The sequence below is a fragment of the Lepisosteus oculatus genome, chromosome 11 (assembly GCF_040954835.1).
Source record: "Lepisosteus oculatus isolate fLepOcu1 chromosome 11, fLepOcu1.hap2, whole genome shotgun sequence".
NCBI lineage: Eukaryota > Metazoa > Chordata > Actinopteri > Semionotiformes > Lepisosteidae > Lepisosteus > Lepisosteus oculatus.
The window spans coordinates 9,517,250-9,540,579 of NC_090706.1; the positions used below are offsets into that span (position 1 = coordinate 9,517,250).

General features: G+C 37.7%; 2 protein-coding genes and 1 long non-coding RNA gene across 3 annotated transcripts in view; 2 read left to right on the forward strand and 1 right to left on the reverse strand.

Annotated features, from left to right (window-relative positions):
• The window catches only part of LOC102689261 (uncharacterized), a 61,844-nt gene extending 56,468 nt beyond the window's left edge, over positions 1-5,376 (forward strand). The window contains exons 21-22 of the mRNA XM_015348398.2: positions 1,386-1,545; positions 2,606-5,376. Coding sequence (XP_015203884.2) covers positions 1,386-1,545; positions 2,606-2,694 — 249 coding nt within the window. The 3' untranslated portion in view covers positions 2,695-5,376. The remainder of the gene's footprint in view (positions 1-1,385; positions 1,546-2,605) is intronic.
• The window catches only part of LOC107077485 (protein mono-ADP-ribosyltransferase TIPARP-like), a 28,752-nt gene continuing 10,314 nt past the window's right edge, over positions 4,893-23,330 (forward strand). Inside the window, exons 1-3 of the mRNA XM_069195556.1 lie at positions 4,893-5,231; positions 6,224-6,260; positions 14,259-14,350. The gene's annotated coding sequence lies outside the window, so the exon portion shown is untranslated. The remainder of the gene's footprint in view (positions 5,232-6,223; positions 6,261-14,258; positions 14,351-23,330) is intronic.
• On the reverse strand, positions 7,430-9,839 carry LOC138241783 (uncharacterized). The gene is made up of 2 exons (XR_011191058.1): positions 9,640-9,839; positions 7,430-8,183 (listed from the first exon to the last, which is right to left on the reverse strand). It is a non-coding gene; the product is annotated as an uncharacterized lncRNA (long non-coding RNA).

Here is a 23,330-nt window from a genome sequence, read left to right on the forward strand (position 1 = left end):
GGTCAGGTAACTGAGGGCAGCTACTGTAAGCTCATTCCCCACAGTTTTCTGAGGAATGCAGTTCAGACGAAGCCTCCATCTGTCTGAACTTGCTGCCCTCTCACAGTACCCATTTGGGAATTCAAGAGTCAGTCATTTCCCAGCCAGGTACAGTAGCCGTGCAGAATAGACAGTGCTGCCAGCGTTGGGCAGGGATATTTGGGCCAGGACTTTCTTCAGCCCTCAGTAGCAGAGCAATTCCTGCAGCGTCTAGGGTGCCTGGAGGCATGAAGGGGATGACAGTTTAAGATGCTCAACTCTTCCAGTTGGTGCTACCTCTTCTGTCAGTCAGTGTCTGGTTTGCAGTGCAATAACAGACAAATGACTCAGTCAGTGGGCAGGTCATATCTGCTCCTCCTCAGATATAGCATGCTCTGATAGTCCATCAGAGTTTTCTGCTGGGAGCTGAAACATAAAAAGGATCTGAAGTTCCACATTACGTGGGCATGAAACGAAAAAAGAAAAAGAAGGAAGTTCACGTTTAGCATGACTGAATCATATTTGCTTGATGGTTGAGACTGCTTGATCATACAAGTTAATTCATCACACAGTTAAAACACTGGTTGTACCAAATCCTTGCAGTGGCATGGACTGTATGTTCTGAGTTTGAGTAACATGTTCAACAAGATGTCAGCATATAATATACAAATAACTGCTAATGAAGTGCTAATGTTTTGTACTGGTAGTAAAATCTCAGATAACATAGCTTTATATTTGTTTTTAGCAATCCAAAACTGCTCCTTAGCCTCTAAAAATTTGTAACAAACTTCAACCTGAATATTGGCGCTACCAATATGGTCTACATACTTTAATGTGATAAGTACATATCTGTTTTAGGTTTTAAATAACATATATTATTAAAACATGCACATATTTGATGAATAATAAGTAATGTTTATGTTGGTTTTTTTTCAAAAGAACTTTTCTAGCAAAACCTTAGTGATAAAACTGAACACTGCTGTGCGTGAAGATCCTTAAATGTCAACAAAACCTGCAAAGTGTGACATGATGTGACATTGACCTATTGCTGAAGTATTCAGTGCCCTAAATCAGTATTTGCTGGAAGCACCTTTGCCAGCAATCGCTTGTACAGTTAACTTGTAGATAGGTCTCTAGCAGCTTGGGTTGGTATACTTTGCCTTTCCCTGTGCTACTGAGATAGAATCCAGGTTTGACATCAGAGTGGCTTTTCTGATGGATATAAAACACAGGCTTTTGCATTGCCTTTCAGCTGGATTTCTAATAGAAATGAGGTACCAGGCTTTTAAAACACAGTGATGTAAGGCCTAGTCATGCTAATCACAACATAATTCTACCCAGCTTTGACAAGCTTTTATGTTTCCCAGCTGGCGCCCACAATGAGCCTGCAGGTGATGGGCAATGCGGAACAGGGTGCCCGGGTAGTACTGTGGTCGGAGAGCCGAATGCCCAAACAGACCTGGAATGCCCAGCTTAGTGGGTGCATTGGGAGTCGGATTTTCCAAGGAATGGTGCTCGATGTAAAAGGTGAGCTTCACCCAGCTGCTCCCATGAAATGAAATCTGGATTCCTGTTCCAAAATAGTGGAATAGGACACAAAGAGCTTAATGGATTTATCTACTATAGACTGTATGTATCTCATATTCGTTCTAAGGAAAAAATAGGAGGATATTCTGCCCTTCTTGCTCAATTGAATGCTGGTAGCTTTTCAATTCTAGAATTTCATCAAATTGTTTCTTGAAGGACCCCAGAGGAAGAGATTCAACAAATCATTAAATAAAACTCTATGACTAATAAAATGCAGAAATTCGTATAGCCACCAGTAATTTGTTTTTTCCGTGGCTAGAACTTGAAATCAGAGAGCGTTTTCATCAGAGAATCAGAGAACTGTTTGTTGAATTAAAGATGAATATTTTTTAAGATTTAAAAAGGCAAGACATATGAGCAAATGCATCTAAATATTTTGCTCCAATAATTCTTGCACTACTGTATATTTTAAAATAAAATAATGGGTGAATATGCCCTGCCAGCATTGACATCCTGTGCCTAACTATACAGTACAATGTACTGTGTCTGTACTGTACATGATTTGCTTAGGAGTAATCATGCTTAGTAATTAGCAACACCTAATACAATGGCCATCTGTGTTTGGTAGTCAAAATACTGTAAATGTTGATAACTCTTTATTTGAATGTTTCTGCACAATGGCTTCACAACGGCTATACAAGATATTATAATCACATGCATGATTTATAAAATCAAGCACAAAAGGCATAACCTGCGAAAAAGAGGTCATCACATTTGTTTTAGCATTAATTAGAGTGCTTGGCATAATGCATGTGACATTCTATGTCATGTGGTATGTTGTCTTTTGCTTATGTCCCTTTTAAACATTATGCATGTGATTATAACATTTTGTATAGTAGTTCATAAGAATTATGAAGCCATTATGCAGCAACATTTACATAAAGCATTACCTAAATGTTTTATATTTGCTTTAGGCAGTGTTAGATGACAAAAATAGCAGAACCGATACAGTATTGTTATTTGTGTGTTCTGAGATCCTGTTCTCTCTCTGGCATTGCAGGGGGCAAGACCTACGACAAGGATCATGTAGTGATCTGGCAGGAGAGTGGGGAAAGGCCTTCTCAGCAGTGGGAGCTACAGATCTTGTAGAGCACACTGATGGAAATCTGAGGAAGGAAGGAAGATCAGGCCCAGAGAAGGATTAGTGTCATCTTCCTTAAAACCAAAGGTCCTGGTCCTGGAAGGAGCAGAAACTGTTTACACTGGACTTACCTCTCAGATCTCAGTGGAGCTGGACACAGTACCCGGCCGAGGTGCAGGTTTAACCTCTGTCTCTAGTACGAGTGTGAATTCTATAGGGAGAAATGGCCAAGCGAGTAACAGGTTACACGTTTGAGCTGCTGGATGAAATCAAAGGATGTGAGCACTATTCTCCTGCCTCCTAATACAAATCCCTGTCAGCAAAGCTTTTTGAAGAATTATATCAGCATCTTCAAAATAGGGTCTTTAAAAGAGCCCAGGGGGAAAAAAACTCATTCCAATGCACTGTACATAAATGTAGTTTCTTTTTTTAAATAATGTATATACATTTTGGTACATTCTGTAGATATGCTTTTTTATTTTATGTTTTATATTTTTCTTTCATACCAAAAAAGTTATGATTACTTACCTTTTGGATTATTCATAACTCTTTCTGTCTTTGGAGTATTGTTTTAGAGCGTAGTGTAAAGTTAAAATATTATATTAAATATTATAATATGTAACTTTGTGCTTCATTACAATTTGTATGAGAGTGTGTAGCTTTTAAGACCTGGGATGTCAAACATCAATTAAATGGTTTCATTCTGTTTTCAGTTCTTAGGCAGTGACAGTTTTGTGTATGTAGTTGTACTGTATATTTAGTATACTGTTCATATATACACTTGGCATTAATTCTGCTATAGCCCATCAGAACATGTATGTGTGAAATTGTTTAATAGGCTTTGCTGAGACAATACAAACTGCTCTGGATTAAAATGTTCCAGTAATCGCTCCTCAGATTAGAGGCAGATTATCTTAACCACCATGTATTTTAAAGGTGTAAAGAAACCAAACCTCCAAGAAAGATCCTACATGAATAAGGAGGATCTGTTATTGAGTAAACGAAGGTAAAAAACAGATGTAAAATATGGCAAAGTACAAAAAACAAACCATGGGAAAACAAAATGTAAAGCTTTGTGCATAAAATTTGAAAATCACTTCTGTATTGGTTGTCATAATGCCTCTGGGTCATATTGAACTACTGTAATACAAGTGTAGGCAAAGTAAAATGCAGTTTATGCACAGTTAGCAGGTGGTAAACTTTAACAGCCTGTCCTGGATTTCTTGTGCAGTGTAGAAATGCCCCAATGTCACAGTGTTCTGGATGCAGTCGTCTGTTCTGTATTATTTTGCAGTGCATTATTTATTTCAATGTATCTGATATGAATCCTGGTCATTGGGAATATGCAGTAAAAATCTTACGAGATTGTTTAAATTTTTTTTCTGTTTGTATCTCTTGTGCATATGTAATAGTGTGTGGTTGCTGTAAATGGACTTTTCAGTCTTCTGGACTGAAGGAAATGTGAACGCTGAATGCTGAATGGTATTGTTGATGTTATTTTAATGATGTGAATGATAATTACAAGAATCTAGCTGTATCAATTTAGATTTCTGTTTTTAGGGCTATTGTCAAGAAATGAAAGAAAACTGAAGGTTGACAAAACTGAAGGATGTTTTAATGTTATTCATCTTTGAAAGAGCAGCAAACGTTGGACATCTCCACCAGCCTTGTCACCTCTCAACTGGGGTTTAGATTATCTGGAAACGTGGAATTGGAGATCATCAGTCAAGGGGTCTTCAGCCATTCTATTGGGTGTTGTTCACTCCTATTCTTGCTTGCTTGGAGTTTCATTTTAATGCAAGAGGAACCATATGACAGTTATTAAACACTTTACATTTTACATAATACTTGAGCCAGAGAGCTGTTGAATGTTGAGTTATAACTGTAAAGCATGTTGTGTGGAAAACAAGCTCTGTATAGGACTATGACAGGCAATGCAACATAGCCACATCTGGGTCTATTCCTAGATTCAAAAAGAAAACCAGAAGAGAGCAACAGATAAGGATGGTTGATATATACTGATTTGTTTCACTGCTGTGTCGTATTGTATCTAACTTATATTCCTATATATGGTTCTGTTTATTAGAAATGTCTTACCTTAGTTATGTTGGTTGACTCAATGATATACAGCAAATAGACTTTCCCCAGAATATTTACAGTACAGTGCTGCTCATTGGTTTTTTTTTTAAATAATAAATTTTAAAACTAAATTATTTTGAAAACTTGCTTGTGTTTGGCTTTCAAAGTAGTTGTTTATGGCATCCCTAAGAGCTGGTAATATACAGTACAGTATGTTGTAGAAATGCTAAACTAAGGTGGTGACCTGGAACTGAAACAAGTACTGTATTCCCCAGAGAGCAATAGTGAATGACCTGCCTTCTCAGTCACCTGACCTAATGCTAACTGGTAATTGGTCAAGCAGCATTTAAAAACGAGGAAGTGGAGGCTACAAGTGGGCTTTTGATTTCCAGTCACTAGGAAGTGACTGGGGCTGTTATTTTACAGTATGTTGTGTGCTGCACCAGAGGGAGAAGTAAGCAAAGAAGTAAGTGATTGAGGTGCCTGTTGTGTGAAGTGAAATTTGGAGTTTTGGAAGAGTTTTTTGGGGGGTGACATTCAGAAGTGAAGTGTTTATTGTGAAGCTGGTAAACAAATGAGCTTTATATTTAATAAACAATGATTTGATGCCATCATATTTTGTTGGGTCTGTTATCTAATGGCTTGATTTGAATTTTATATGGTGAACACATTTGGCCATGTAACTTGGACCACACCTACATCATCTACCTCATTATAATTTTTTTTGTGCAATTTTTTTTAAATTCTAACTGAACTTGTTTACCTGTATATTGTGTATATATTGTATTGGAAATGGTTATGATCAGGTCAACAAAGAGCCTCATCTAGCTCCTTTTGCCTTCCTGTCAGAGAAACGATAATAAATAATTTAGGTTGAATACAAAATAAGTGTAAGTGTAGCATTTAAAACTTTTAATGTTTGTGTAACTATACATAATTCAGCCTAAATATGTATTTGAAACAAATATGCCTTCACTTTGTTGTACTGTGCATGCTTAATGTAATGTTTATCAAAATAGTTTTAAAACACATGTTACTCATTCAGGGTAACATTTTAACTGGTCTTCTTCTAGGCAGGGAACCAGAAGTGGATTTCATTTATAGTCAAGTTTTTTTTTTTATCTGTAATGATGATGTTTGACGTAGTCTAACAAACTAAAGCACATATGAACACAAATACTGATAGAATACAATAGCACAGCAAAGTTGTTCTACCACTTTTTTTGGAAGAAAAAGTTTTTTTATTTTCTATATAATGAAAGCAATGTTCTCTTATGTAAACCTATTTTGGAATGTTCTTTTCCAAAAATGCTCAATAAGTATTCTTTAATGATGGCAACACATTGGCACAGTGGTCAACATTGCTGCCCCGCAGCGCTGGGGCCCTGGGATCAATTCTGGACCTGGGTGCTATGTGTGACGTTTGTTCATCTTGTGTTTGTGTGGGTTTTTCTCCAGGTGCTCTGCTTTCCTCCCACGGTCTAAGGACATACTGGTAGGTTAAACGGCTTTTGGAAAATCTGGCCATGGTATGAATGTGTCTGTGTTTGTGTCTGTGTGTGCCCTGTGATGGACTGGTGTCCTGTCCAGGGTGTATCCTGCCTTGTGCCAGTTGCTTGCTGGGATAGGCTCCATCTACACTGCAACCTTGAATTGGATGAAGCAGCTAGAAAATGGATGGATAGATACTCATTAAAGCAAGTGACAATTCTGCAGCTGTTAGGGAATGATCCCTGATTATACGAATGGTGTTCTCAGGTATCAAAATGGTACTTTAGTACCTCGAAGTATGATATGTCCTCCCTTTTTGTATGCATGTTCTGCTGCAGACAGACACACCTCTTCAGCAGAGATGTTACTTATCTGAAATTGTCTCAGCAGTGAAAATGGGAGCATGTGGAATTTAGGGCAGAAGTCAGTTGCAGTTATTACAACAACTGCAATGTTAAAGAGTATGTTATTCCCAAGCTTCAGCACAGCTGTGGATATTATACACCTGCAAAACGTTGTGAAGGGCCTGAAGATAACACAGACTATCTCTGTACAAAATCCACTTTCCTAAACTGTTCAGAAGCATTTTCAGATTTTCTATTCCCTAATCCCATTTGCTATGTCCCACCAATATCCTCTGTTTTCCCTTTTAGTACCAGGTGTGCCAAGCAGGTTTAAAAGTATTAGTGGGTTAATGTCAGTAGCAAAAAAGGACAGTTTTGTTTTGTAATACATTTTCATCTGTCGCATTACATGTGCATCATTTTATTTCTATGTTAACTGTATTTCACCAAATTATTTCAAGTTGTTTTATTAGCAAAGTTATTTATGGGGGCTACGTGCACATCAGTTAAGAAAAATTGTTCCAGAAGTACATTTATAACACAGCTATTTTCAGGTAAATGTCTGAATTATTTGAAGGATTTTTTCTAACATTTTGCAGTAAACTGGTTTCATAAGGACATTCACTCCTGATTTCATTTCTTGGCAAGTGGTGTAAGGCGGTATATCATGATTAATGTTTTATTTCTGCCATTTCCTATATGTCACACAACTTTGTTGTAGTCATTGTATTATACCCATTAATTATCATCAGTCTGTCTTATCCTAGAGTATACAGTATGTGTTTTGTTTGCATTGTTCTTCATGCGTCTGTCAAATATAGAAGAGAAATTTCACATTTTTATAATCTGTTTAATTGTGTATACATTTCGATTTGTATAAAAATTATCCACCATAAAAAGTCACTTACTATCACAGTTTCATGCACTACACAATTTTGTGCTTAAGGTCTGTGGAAGTAAAACAGTTTTTCTTAATGATCTTCCCTTGTCAGAAATTAAAAATAAATTAACAAAACATACTGTAATTCAGAACTTCACAGTGAATAGTTAAATAATTACTTCCATCACACTTTAAAGGGATCTGTTTTAGGGCAAAATGCTACCTGTTGCTAAGTGCTTCTGTCTTTTTAATCTTTGTCATTTCTGTAGTTTTATAGTGTCTTGCAATTGATTAATGATGGTTCTAGAACATTCTAAAAAATAGGATATTGGGGACTTTGTTTTATAATCAGCTGTGACATAATTGTCAAACTTAAAAAAAAAATAGGTGCTGGATGTAAAAGAAATGAAAGAAACAGAATTCCTTTTTTGAATGCTGCGATCCTCCCCGATTGTTCAATGTCTCTTCATGCCTCTGTTTTTAGACAGAGTTTCTGAGTTCTCCTGGTCAGGCAGGTCTGTTTTCAGCATAGAAGTGAATAGAGGAACACTGACACCAGGGATCCCCATAACAGGCCATTTGAAGTCTCCATGGTTGGACTGCTACTAGGTGTGGTCGTAGAGTTAACTGTTCCTGTGGTCATGGTGCCTGTTTGAGTGGTAGTGCTGGCAGAGCTGTCGGTGTTCATTTCAGCTGCTGTTTCCTAATTAGGGTTTAATTTAAAGAGAAAAAAATATAACTGTAGCCTTTGTGCTTATATGTACATTATGTTCTGTATATACAGTACAAAAGTTGCAAGCTTACTGTTCAAGTTGGTGAAACAATTTTATAACATTAAGCCATCACAACGTGGTCTGTGAGAACAGCTTTGTAGTGACATGTTAATAAAAACTGCTTATGTTGTGTGCACACATACAGTATACACAAGTTGGTGATGTATTTGAAACAAATGTCTGTTTGCATATTTGATTAAACACAAACTTGATTTCTTTCTCTGCTTGTTCAGATTCTAGAAAAAAGGAACAAAACAGCCAATGAACTGATCGGTCTTTGTTCAATTTGAAGTGTGCGATATTATTTTAATGCAATCACTTAGTTCCCTTCACCCTCAGAAGGAATAATATGAATCAATAAAGGCTACAACTCTACATCAAAGAATTTCTAAAGGCTGCAAAAATTATTTTGGGTATAATAAACTCTTCAAACTCTCAATACAGATATTATTATTCTTGTTACCGGTCATAACAGTTATTTCTGGATTATTGATGGTGATTGTATTTTTTTCAAGTTGTCTAGGCTTTATGATACATTTTTCCTGTTCATAATTTTCTTTCCAATCTGTAATTAATGTTGAGGAACTTGGTTAGCCACAAAGAATTTTTGATATTTTGTGCAGAGCTATCTCCAAAGAATCCAGACAAGCCCATAATTACTTTGAGAATCAAGGCCACTATTTGAGAATTGCAAAACGTGAATTTCAAGACCAACTTGTCAATTGTTTCCTTTACTAGTTTACCATCTTTACCACTCACATCTGTTTTTAATTCATGACACAATTAACTACATAATTGATGGTAGAATTTATTCTAGGGGTTCAAAACCTACAGACACATTCCAGTAATTTTCCTTCACTACTAAATCAGTATAGTACCATCTCACTTCAATTAAACTCTTCCAATGCAAATTGACATTTATTCTGTTTTCTTTTGTGCTCTTTCTTTCTATTATTATGTACTGAATGTATGTTTAATACAGGTCAATATGCAATACTAATGATATATGTTTTTATTAGATGTTTTGCAATCTGTTTTATTACATTCATTTTATTTTGCTCTGAATAATGGTGTTGCCCATTATTAATGATCACAATTTATTAGCGATCACAATTATTAATAATAACAGTGATGATCCAATCATAAAAGTACTGGCAAAAGCCCAAGCACCACATTCTATTTTTGTTACTTCAAATACGTCAAACTAGAAATCCATGTTACACCACACAGTGACGGAATGAAGACAAGGACCACTTTCAAATGGAAATTAGGAAGAAAATCCAATTTGTGTGTTTTTTTTAAGGATTTTGTATGGCTCAGTTGTAATACTGCCTTTCACAGTGCCGATGCCTGTTTAATTTACTGTCAACAGTAGCCAGTACTTACCCCAGTTAGCAGCACATTTAGAGCCAAGATGCAAAGAGCCAAGGCAATACACTTCATCTTGCTGTCCTGAACTAGTGCTGATGTGTTGATAGTGTCTCTATCAGCTCCTCTGAAGGTCAGGCTGACAACCGTCCGGTGCATCCGGCCTTAAATACTGTATATTGTGGGTTACCTTGGTGAGTCATGCAAGGCTTTCCAGATTCAGCACGGACGAATAAAAAAACATTTGTTTCCAGGAAATCTCATTACACTTCATAAGTAACTTATTAAGCCTGTATAGTTTTGTAGAGGAAAGAAGGCCAATGTATGAAAATAAAATGCAATTTACTTTGTGAGCAACATCTCCTAAAGATTGTAGCATCTAAGGGTGGCACAGTGGCACAATGGTTAGTATTGCTGAGTGCAGTTCCTGGAGTAACATCTGCATGGAGTTTGTGTGTTCTCCCTGTTTTTGTACAGGTATCTTCTGGGTGCTCCATTTTCCTTCCTAGTCCAGTAGCATGCTGGTGGTTTAACTGGCTTCTGGGGAAATTGACCCTGAGTGGGAGTGTGTGTATGCGTGTGTTTGTGTCTCTGTTTCTGCCCAGTGGTGGATGGGCATCCTGTGCCCCCTGCTTCCCAGGATAGGCTCCCCTGTGCCTCTGAACTAGGGAGAAGTGTCTAGAAAATGAAAATGGATGGATGTGATCCAGGAAGATGCAGATCGACCTGTACAGACCGGTTAATCTAAACTCAGCACTTCTGAGCGCTTGCCTGGTTACAGTGACTGTGGCTGTTATCTGAAAACCACGTGACCTTCAGGCCATAACGGAAGGACATCAATCAGACTGCCAGTGCATAGGAGTTCACTCTAAAATTGTTGCCAAGAAATTGTAAAAAAAAAAATCTGAAATGCCCAGAGTCCTGATTGTGGCTTTGAACAATAGCCTTTAATTTGTGAAAAGTAGAATAGATTACACTGCTGTGCAATGAGAGTGTTGTTGGTGTTTCTCAAATCTGGTGGCCAGTCAATCGAAATACACCCATGGCGATGTGACCTGTCAGAAGGGTATCAGACCAGTGTACTCCAATATTGCAAGTGGACCTGCGAAATACTGTTGGTGTGTGACTTACAGAAGTAGTGCTGTATATTGGGCGTATACATGTGTATATACAGTATATGAGTGTTGAGAAAAGCTTTTTAATGTCCTGCTTCAGAGACAAAACCTGTAAAACTGGTGTTCCAGTATGTCTTTCACTTACATACAACTTGGCTACTTACTGTACTGTATCTTAACTGCAAAAAACATAAAATATGTTTAGTTTCAGAGCTTCAAAGCTGTATAATGAACAACATTTAATTTAATATCCACTGGAAATTCCTTCTGTTGTTACAGTATGTTTGAATATGAATTGTTTCTTTTTTAACAATAATATGCCATACAGATAGGAAATCCATGTTATTGGTGACAAACCATTAATATCACCATAGTTGTTGAGTTTAAATACAACTTTATGCTTTTCATTTGTAATGAATAGCAATTAATTTATTGTAAATGTAACCTTTTTCTGGTTCATAGCACTCTCTCAAGTGGGTAAAAGAAGCCAGAGCAGCAGTTACCTGTAAAGTTAGCCTACTGTCTCTTAATAGTGAGGTCGCTCACTAAAACATTAGAGTAAGACATACAGTATAATCCCAATTAGAATTCATTTAAAATGATGCTCATATATTGCCAATGGTAATTTGCCATGCTTAGAAGAACATCCACTGTCACAGGGAATTCAGTAACAGGTGGGTCTAGAAAAGTGAATTACTTTTAAGATGTATTGAAATGTTCTCCTCTGTAAAAACAATTGATTCATGAATTCCATAAAATCCCAGGACAGAATGAAATCAAAAGACAGTGGTCCTCAAGGACATGGAGTGAACAGAAGATAGAAATCAAATCCCCCTATTATTTGCACCCCTCAAAGTTTTCAGCTAAAAGACAACCTCTTTTACATTGTTTTTCTGATTAACTGGACATACTATATATAAAGTGCCAGTGCCTCATTTTGGAGTTGTGTAACTTGGAAACAGTACTTTGCATAGTGAAAAAGGCTTTATTGTAAAAACCTGCAAAAAAGTGTAGCAGACTAAATGTCGCATTTGTATACTGTATATATTAACACTACTTACATCAATTATTGGACCCTACAGTAGATAATCCTCCACACATGGCAGACGGAGTATTCATACAAGCAGGTACATAACCAGTAATATTCTCTTTTTCATGTGTTGTCGTTAAAATAGTGAGGAGGTAATTTTAACAGAAGATTTCTAACATGGATATTAAAATTGTATCATCTTTGATTATTTTCAGGCTAAACCCATACATTGATGCAGGATTGTATCTACACAATGGACAGTGCACTAATGAGCCCAAGCACAAAACAAAGCAAAGAAAGTCTTTTAATGCCAACATCAGAAATTTATAATATTGCATATCTTAGAATGTATAATGTACCTGTATACGACTGCAATAGCTTTTCTTCCTTCATATAGTGGAGCTAGCTGAGATTCTTTAGCTCCCCAGTCCAAGCCCAAGACTGCCCAGGTTACTCTTTAAACACATTGTTCATTTTGTGTGAGATATGTGGAAATATCTGTCAACAATTTTGTTCAATTCCTGTTTATTAGTACCTTTGTATGAAGAATGGTTTTCCATTTAGATCAGACACTGAGGGGCGCCTTCAAGAACAAGCTTACTGGTATTCTTTTTTTTATGATTTTAGCATATTTATTTTTTAGCTCTGAACTGAGTCTGTGGAGCTGCTGGTAAGGATTATAAAAATGAAAATTTACCACAAATAGAAACCTTTTCGAAGGCTGTGCCCGTCTTAGAAATGGATCACAAATTCAGGACAGTCTCAGGAAGGGCACTGCTGGGGCCAGTTCAGGAAGGCAGCTTTGCCGAAGTTCAGCCCAGGAGGAGATACAAAATGGTGGAGGCCAGGGATCCAAGAAGGAGGGTGTATGAAGTCATGATGGCTGGACTCCCTCCTTTAGTTGTCTTGTCCACACGTATGCTGGTGTGGGAGCTCTTGGAAGTGGCTTTAGTGGTGGCCTTAGTTGTTTTGTGGGTCGGGTGTGTTGTCTTGGGCATGTCCGTGGTGTGTGAGGTCTTGGGAGTTGTTGAGGCGTTAGTGTGGATTTTAGCTGTGGTTGCGACGGGCTTGTCTTCTGTCTTTACAGCTGTGTCAGTCTGCGTATAAATCATAATAAAATTCTCAGAGAACCTTTTGAAAAGTCAGTCCTTCAAAACTCAGAGCCCTCAACCGATAAAGGTGATAAAGACAAAAACTGGTATCGACAAGGAAGTCTGGTTTGCAAAGTGCTTTTCATATTTCTGAAAGGTTTCATTATAATTCACAGCCACAACAACTGACAAAGTCTCAGTTATAACAGAAACTAAAACAGTATTTGTATGGTATATAAACATCACATATACACTTTAAAATATAGAAAGACATTATACATAACGAATTTCCCAAGCTGGGAATCCTAAAGGTCTTCTAAATGCTAAGATTATTTAACATATTTGCAAAATCTACCAAGTGAAAATATCACTGCACAACGGGTTTTTAACTTAGAGTATAGCTCATTTTAGCTGTGTAAGAAATTTGTTGCTGGATGACAAATTCAATAAAGTAATTAAATTTGAATCTTTTAACGCCTTGAGATTGATTTTATATAACCTCAATATACTAATGCCCACAGTATTCCTTCGGTTCTTTACGTCTCTCAAAAGTGATCAAATCAAAGAGATTTTTAAATACTTGATGTGGCTTTAGAAATTGATTTGGGTTCAATTATTGGCAGCTTCTTTATAATTAGATGTAGACTTAACCAGCTTTATTACAGAGATACAATATATTCGATGCTTTGTCTCTGTCTAAGATTAAGGTTTTGTCTGAGGTAACAGAAAGACTGCCAGCTGAAAGTTCTTCCATAAGGAACATTTGTCTGCTTTGAAATTGGTAGTTTTCATCTTAGTTCCCTATATTGTGAACCTCAAGGGCACCAACTTGAAGCACTGATAAAGTAATAATTAGTTAATAATTTGTTACTAATATAGTTATATACTGAAATACTAATATTACCAAATGCCATATATGCAAATACTGAAAGATGCATTTAATCCTGTACTTGCTTCACATGTCTAGAAAATTATCATTAAAATTTCTTCAACAAAATTATCAGTATAAAAACCACACTAGCAAATACACACTCAAAAAGTGTCTACAATGGATTGGTGATTTTGTTAAGCCATAGATACTAGAACTAACATAGATATTATTATTGGATTGTCTTTTATTACTTTCAGGTTCAATCCACTCACCGAAATGATTGCTTCCAATGAAACAATAAAAACAATACTTGTTAAAGAAACCAAACATTATGTTAAAAAATCACTTTTTACAGATAGAATCAGAATTTTCTAACATTAAAAAAACGTCCATACTCAGAAGTTATTTATCAAAAAACAAAGTTTTAGTTTGTGTTACCACTACTAATTGTATTTACAGTTTTGGATTTATGTCATGATGTTTTTCCTGAAAGCTGTTCGTAAGCACTTTTTTTGTTTGTTGCTGTGCAGGTTCTGCCACAATCTTGTCACACACTGGAGAGCCAAATACTGTAAGACATAACAAGGCATCTAAGAACTGACCAACAGTGAGACAATCCCAGGTAGGATGAGACAATGATTCAATTAAATCAATGTTTTTTTTGTTTTGTTTTCATGGGTATTTCTTTTTTGAAGGAAAGAATACATGAAGTTTCTGTATTAATTATATATATGATTCCACAAAACCAGAGCAGGAACCTCACATGAAAATACTGCTGCAATAAAGACATGCTAGAAAATAAATAAACACCATCAGGCCTGGAGATCACAATGGGCAGTAAGTAGATTTTTGCATACCTCTTTGATCAGAGCTGAAACCATGAGCAGACAGAATCCTAAGGTTAGGTACGTCATCTTCCCAAAGTTGATGGCCTTTTTCACAAGTGACTTTACTGGTCTCTGCCTGTTGTGATGGCCACCAGTCACACGTTTCTCCCATATATACAGGAGCACTCAGCATAATAATGTCCCCATCCAATGGAGATTAAATCCTATGTTTATTTTAGATAACGCTCGATTTGGGATCAAGGCAGTTTTTACTCCGCAAACACTAAGGTTTGCTACAACCAGGCCCACCTATAATACTGCGCCAACATGTAGATTACATCACTGGAGGATCATGAGGTTTTCCTCCTTTCTCACTGTAAGCAAGACCATTAGGTAGACAGAACAATAGTAATATTTAACACATTTGATTACTGCCTGGAATGAGTTGTGGTAATTCTATCTTTCTGACATTCTAACTTTACCCAAGCAAGTGTGCAGAATGTTATCTGGATCCCAGACAGACAGTAGCAGGGGGCAGCTGCAACATTTAAGAATACAGAAGAAAGCTTTGCTATATTACTATTATTAGGGGGGAACTTTTCACCTGCATGTCATGTTTTAGGGCATCCAATCACACATAATTTCAGGAGCACAATGTATACGATCACAATTCCTGAATTTGTGAAGAATAATAATGCCCCAGAATTAAATGTCTGAGAAAGTGTGAATGCTTAAGCGAAATTTGGCATCATCTGCTTGTGAGTAGGACCTCTAAAAGAACCTAGGGCTGGTTCAAGTGGGATACCAAACCTACAGTGCAGAAAAGATCTAAAGAGAAATTTGAAGACACTGGGAGAAATGGCACACTGAGTGGCCTGAGCTGTTGGATGTCTTTGCACAATTAGATAGAAGGATGCCCATTTCAGAACACCCACACTGGTTGTGCTGTGTGCACAATAAGAATCTGATTACCAGTGTCCAAGTAATGAGGTAGTTGGGAATGCTTTGAGAGATGGCTTAGCAGGATATGCTTATCCAAAAAGAAAAACTGGAAGTGGAAATTCCAGGTTCTGGTCAAGTTTCATGGAGGTAAAAAAGAAACTGGCATTACAATTGAGACATGATAAGGCTTTTCTCGGAAATGAAAAGAGAATGGATGGAAGATGCTCCTTGCGATACGCAGAGCTGGAGATAATTGAGGAGTTTGTCGATACTAATGTGGGATTGTATTTTGAAATAATTAGAAGTTGATTGGTAAGTAAGGCATTTGAGATAATTGTGGAATTGTATAAGGGGGGGAGGACATGCTCTCTTTTGTTCTGATATAAACGTGGCTTTATTTGGTGCCTCTGTATTTGCATGTTCTGTTTATTTCTTGTGCTTTGGCTTTTATAATTTATAACTTCACAAAGACAACTCTATGGGGGTAGGACAAGACATGCCATGTCATGTTTGGAACAACGCAGTTCCTTTTACAATACTTAGAACCTTGCATAGCCTTTACCTGTAGCCATCACATTTAGCAAGGCTATCTCAATGAATGGAAATCAGTGTGATTTTCCAATTTTAGCCACAAAGTGGCTAAAATTACTCACCCTATTACATAAAATTGAAACCAGCTGTTTCGGTATGTGTTATTCGGTAGATTATTCAGATTGTTCATTGAGTATGGCCTGGATTTCTCCAGACAGTCTGCCGTTAGTGAAAAGATACGCCTTAGGCACTGTGGGTGAAGTACAGTACAATCATTAGGGATAGATAAGCAGTTTAACACTAACAAGTTTCTGCATAAGAGGCAAAAATAGGAAAACAAGTACTGGTACGTGATAATGTTGTTGGAGTTTTTAAGCCACTTTATATAACAAAAGATAAAACACTCGTTAATCACCTCATTCTAATACTTTATTTTACACCTCACCTCAAGTGTACTTTTAAAAACTAGTTTAAAAAACTTCTCACAATTACCATTCAGCTCTGATGATTCAAACTATACTCTACACAGGAAGTAAATGATAAAGGACAGTCATCACAGAGCCAATCAAAACATGTTTAAAACCAACTAAAGTTAAATTGTATTAAAGAACAAATCTGCTTGACTGGAAACCCATCACCAAATACTGAAAAAAATCTGATAACTCCTCTAGTAAATTCTGAATGGTATTAGTAGTTGGTTGGATCTCATGTGTGATGCTTGAAAGTATGTTTCAGGCACAGATAGGCTTAGGTGACCTGTTCTGGTTTGTCTGTAAGGTTTTAAATATTGTTATGTAGCAAAACATTAGTTTTGTTAAAGATATAAACATTTGTTTTACCATTGCTTAAACATTATGCTATCACAAGCTACAACACATACCAAACCTTTAAGTTTGCTGTACATTGTTTTAAACCATATAAATACAGAAAACAAACTACAACCTAAATTAGAACGTATCTAATTAAATGAAATGCTAAAAGGTGACGAACAGACATGTTTAGCAAAGGCTTCAGTGCTGTAATAATGGGCTTCTAACAATGACAACATTAACTTGTTTTCACTGTACACTGTCTCACCAGGGTTACCAGAAATTCCAGCTTTTTATCTTCTAGGTTTGGAAAATGTTTCAACAGTTGGAAACACTGGGAACAGCATTTTTGTATTCAATTGTTCTGTGCCTGGATGTTCTGATTTTTATGCAGCTCATTTTCTGTTGTATTCAGCCGTGTTTGTGAAGCTGTGAGTTTCACACATTCTCAAGGTCACTGTGATACATAAACCAGGAAACATTTGCCTTGTACAGGACCTTTAGTAAATACGAAATTGGAGCTATGCAATCAGTGTTTGCATAGCACAAGAGATACCCTTGATCCTGTATGCCTGGTACGATCCTCATTTTCAATTCTGAGATAAGAGACTGGAGGGAGAACTAACGCACTTCTATCTAGTATACTGCACAGTTTCATCATGACCTACCTTGCCTTGTATTCTACACTCTTTGCTGTTTCTCTTCTGTTTGCATCCCCTAGGGTATAATTATTCTCCCAATATCAATTTCATAAGTCCTTACCTGTTCTCTTTACTAACAATAATGCTTTAATTTTCCCAGAATCCCTTCAATAATGGCAACATTCTGGTTGGGTAGGGTTTCTAGCATAGTATTCCAGCCATCCATTTTACTCAATATAGGGTCAAAGGGGAGCCAACACCTAACCTGGCAAGCAATGGGCACAGGGCAGGATACTCTCTGGACAGCATGCCAGTCCATCAGCACACGGACACAAACACAAGCATTCACACCAAGACCGATATACCAGTTTATCCCAGAAGCCAATTAACCTACAGTCCCAGTTTTGGGCTGTGGGAGGAAACTAGAGTACCTGAAGGAAACCCACACAATCATGGGGAGAATATACATACTCCACCCAGATCGAACCCCAGGTCAGGAATTGAACCCAGGGCCCCAGTACTGCAAGGCAGCAAAGCTAACCACTGTGCTACCATGCTACCTTAGTATTATTTTCTTGTTTTTACTGTCCAAAATTGCCACAAAACTGTCTGCCTCTTCTATCCTTATGTTCCTGCTCAGGGTTACTCTCAAGAGCCAATGACTTATGTTGACAATGATTGCTACTTCATCTTGCCTTTCTATAACCCTTGGAGTACCAGCAGCAAGGAACAGCCTGTGGCCTGAGTCATTCATAGTACATTGGCTTTCCTGGTCCCTAATGTCTAGGAAGCATCTATTCCAGGAAATCAATAATTATTTTATCCTGGAAGTACGATATAATCAAAATGGGATATTAGAGTGTTGAATACACAGAGATCTAAGACCTAGAGAGATGGAAATTGATGGCCAGACGTAGGTAACTTTTCCTAGAGTACCACTATAGTTTCTGGTTTCCACTTCATCTCAGACTTTAAATGACTGAATTGAACTGAGCTGACAAAAAGTTAAATCTGGGTCTTAATCAAGTGCTGTTTGAAAGCTGCTGCTAAAACTTGCAGGAACTTGATACTGGAGAACTAGTGCTGCTGACCACAGCCTGATAGCTATTATCAGTGTGCTGTGAGAACTACAAATCCTTTTCCAAAGTCTTTGTGAAGATGGTGCAAATGAAAATGTATCAGTTTACATCCTTCTGACAGGTTTTTGGCAGTTGCTACTATAAATATGAGAAAACGGATTACTGTTTTTATTTAGCTGAAACATTTATCCTGCATGACTTACAAAACAATAGTTTGTAGAAAAAACGCTGTGTGTGACATCTCAGGGATAGCTGAAAGGATAACATTATCAGGAATAGCCACTAGCCCAAAAGTGGAAGCTTTTCTATGAAGAATTTTCCATGGTCACAACTAGCAATAGCTACTCATAAACATCCACTCATGGTAATAACATAGGGTGACAATGACTGTACGAGAGGAGATGTGTATTGTACTCTGAGCCAGAGAGCACAGAAGGGGAATGAGAATGATTTCACTTACTTGTGTGTATGGCAAATTTGAACATAGTTAAAATATTCTCCTTTATTTGCGTTGTAAACTTTTCATACAAAGCTTATGACGAAATGATTTGACTTCTGGGTCTATTTCCCACCCTCAATATATCCATAAAGTAAAAATGTATTTTGCTGTGACAGTCTATTCTGTCATAAAGGATCATTCTAGTACTGGAGTAAGCACTTGTGGTAAGTCAGTCCACACAGAACAAGTTAACCGGCTGTTGTCCATTATGTACATTGGTGTAGCTGCAACGTAGAAGTCAGATAAAGTCTTACGGTACATAAGTTCCTATTGTACGACATCTGAAAACCAATATTACTATTTATTTCCCCAGAGCTTTTCCTGTAGTTTATGGGGTGGATGACTTTATCAGGCTTCATCATATTTGACTGGTGAATGCCTATAAATGCGGCTTTATTAAATGTCTCTGTATTTGTACGTTCTGTTTATTTCTTGTGCTTTGGCTACAAGGATTTATAACTTGACTTCACAAAGACAACTCCATGGAGGTAGGACAGGACATGTCACCTCATGCTTGGAACAATGCAGTTCCTTTTACAATACTTAGAACCTTGCATAGTCTTTACCTGTACCTATCACGTTGAGCTGTGGTTTCTTTGCCAGATACTGAGGCAAATCATTAATTTCCCCATCACAATGGTATGGCATCTTTAAATCACACAAGGCGTCTGAAACAAATTGATTTACTTTCTCTGTGGTCTTTTACTTCAAACTCAGTGCACTGCTGAAAAAAATATGGTCAGGCAGAAACCACCAGCAGCATCTGCTGATGAGTGATGGGCCTGTGGTATTAACTAAACAATACAGACAGTATCTGATACATACTGTTGCAGGCTAAATAGTTTATATACTAAAAGATACACAACATCCCTCATTCAGGTTGCCAGCAGAAACATGATGTCCATCGTAATTTACCAAATACTCCAAGCCCTGAACTCAGAGAGACCTGCTGGTAGGTGGGCTTCCGGGCATCCATCTTCCAATGGTGAGCCAGGAATAGCGGGAGAGCCAGGCTTGAATACTGACAGGCTAAACAGGGGACAGGGGGACTAAAATCCGAAAGGGTCGGAGCGCCCTTAAGAGGAGGGATGACTATCGTGACAGCGGTGTTCAGTGAAACTGACACTGCAGCGCTTGCTTTGCAACAGCATGTCAGTGCCAGATACCTTTGGAACTTATTGTTCAAACAGAAGGTGAAATGACTGCACAATAGACCATGTTCTTTAGTTAATCGTGATTCTCTGTTCAAATCAACAGTGCTTAAATACTTCTGCACTGCTACTGTATGTCTGAGAAAGCAAATTCTTATAAATGTCTTAGAAAATGTACTTTGCACTCAATAACTTTGACAATGAAAATAAAATGCCAGTCTGTTCCAAAATATTTAAATGAGTTACATTTAGATATAATACTCCAGGATAGTGTAAAGAAATTTAATTGATGGACATCAGATCTGTGTGATAGAGGGTAATTCAGGAATAACTGTCCTGTTAAAAGACAGCATTTCTGCAACCTACAGTATCCTTTAGTAGTCAATCATAAGCACACATTTATAACTTTTGTCAACAGTGAACCCTGGTGGTTAACAAGACATGCTGTGTGGAAAGGCCTTATGGAAGTATTTTAAAGCACATCTGTAACTGTTATCTGCACCACACTTCCCAGTCTCTTACTAATCTACATGCATGCAAATATGAGCTGTTAGAAAACACTGTGCAACAAATGCCCCAAGCCAGCATGTTGGATGTTTTGTCACTGTAATGTGGCAAATATTTGACATCTTGCCATTTTGTATATCATGTCATGTCTGCAGTTTTAATGCAATTTTTAAGACTTTTATGGCTACAGTTGGCAAAGCAAAAGAAAGGCTTCCTGCTTCTAAACTTTTTAAGTTGTTTTACCTCCATAACATGAACTGAAAATACCCTTGAACTCCTCTGGCTCAGTCTCTTAGGAAATTTTCTGAGATGGGCCTCTGATAAGCAGAATTGCCTGGGCAACCCAAGCTGAGACACCATAAATTGGGCTTATCCTGACAGCTCCAGCGTTTAAGTTCCCAAATCAGTGCCTCTCAGTCTACAGCTCCAAGAGGGAGACACATCTGGACTCAGACTGCAGCTGTCAACTGACTGAAATACGGTCAACTGATTTGTTCTGATTGATAGATTTCTAGTAGCCACAAGGTAATCTTCCTTAATTTACTCTCTGAGTTTCTGTATAAGCAACTTCAAATCGTCAAGTCACTACAAAGAGATGAAACTATTTATTTTTATGAATAGAGGCACAATCAATGCCAAATTATTTTCTTTTATTCATGGAGTCGATTTCTCTCCCCTGGCCACAAATCACAAGTCCGGGTCTGTAGCTGTAGAAAATGGGGAATAATACCATTGGAGAGTGACCTCTCCTGATGTAAAGACACTGACAAAACAGGCCCCGTAGAGGAATAGAGTTGAGACGGCTGATCAATGATGAATGATCTGTTCACGCATCTGATGTAATTCTGAAAAGTGTTATTCGCAAAATAACCATCAGATGGTGCTTCGGTGTCAAATGTTTTAATTGTTTCATCTAATGTGTTGTAAATATTGTCCGCGAAAGAAGGGTCGATTGAAACGAACGTGGCGATTTAGTACGCAGCTGCGTGCTGAGTTCAGTACCAGCTAGTAGGGTACTGTCTCGTCACGTTTCCAGCTGTCCGCTCAATTGCAACGAAAATATTCTGCTGACCAGAGTGGGAGACCAGCTGGTCTCTTAGGAAGGTACTGTAGACTAAGCTGTTGTTTTACCAAGCAGAAACTGAGCGTGGTTTTGATTCGGAATATATGAGTTGTTTGTATCAGTTAGTTATTATGTGGGTCATTTATATATATATATGATACATTTAATTTATATATCACTTTTCATTATATTTAATCTCAATGTACAGTACTTGATTTAGGCTAAAAGAGACGTCAAGGTCAATCATCTCGAAAATTCTAAAGACGGAAAAGATCAGGACATCAGGACAGGACATAGTACTCGTCGTTGATAGGCTTGCTGGTAGAGATGGTACACATTACTAATTCAGGTTTTATAATAGACTTAGTCTACTTTTATGCTAGCGAAATACTATGAAGGTAAACCTCACGCACTTTCACGTGTTACATTTGTTGTACTTTTTTGATTTGTTACAGTTTTGATAACGACCCTGATTGTCCGAAGATTAAGCTACCGGAGCCCTGACTGGGATATTTTTTATAAACCTGTATATTTAACTACATAAGCTAACACATCATACCCACTGTACTAAATATTCCTGCCTTCTTTGAACCACCAGTTTGCCATCCCCTCAAAATACATACCGTAGGAGAACAAACATTTACAGTAAGTGGCACCCCTAACTTAACATACTTAAGAGTCACGTCCTGTTTACTTCCATGCCTAGATATTTATCTCAATATATTGCATACCTTAAAACACTATTGCATACTCAGGGCCCCTACGTGTTAGTATGTTAGCAGTAATACTGGAGTGATAAGTACAGTAGCTAGCAGCCATATCACCCTGCATCACGTGGTTGGCAGCCCACTAAAGCTCAGCAGGTGTGAGCCTGGCCAGTACCTGGATGGGAGATCTGGGGAAAAACCAAGGCTGTTGCTAGAAAAGGTGCCCACTCGGCGGTCTGTGTGGTTCCTAATGCCCCAGTCTAGTGATAGGGACACTATACTGTAGAAAGGTGCAGTCTTTTGGATGACAAGTAAAACCAAGGTCCTGACTCTCTGTGGTCATTAAAAATCCCAGGGCGCTTCTCGAAAAGAGTAGGGGTGTAACCCCGGCGTCCTGGCCAAATTTCCCATTGGCCCTTACCAATCATGGCCTCCTAATAATCCCGATCTATGAATTGGCATCATCACTCTGCTCTCCTCCCCACTGATGTGTAATGGTACACAGCGTACTGTTGGACTATGGCTGCCATCGCATCATCCAGGTGGATGCTGCACATTGGTGGTGGTGGAGGGGGGTGTCATGCGTATAAGGAATTATTATTAATATAACACCTTCCTTCATGGTTTATGAACATGAAAAGTAGGTCTATTGTATTGTGATAGGAATGCAATTTTAGGGAATATTACAATAAATTTCACAGCGATGGGAACTTACATCGTTTTGTAGTAACGATATCATTTCCCACATTTCATTTATAAATTGCTCTGTCACTGGGACCTTTCCCTTGCAATACAATGTTTCGATTAGTTGCACTTAGTCCCGTAGCATCCTCTAGAGGGCAGCAG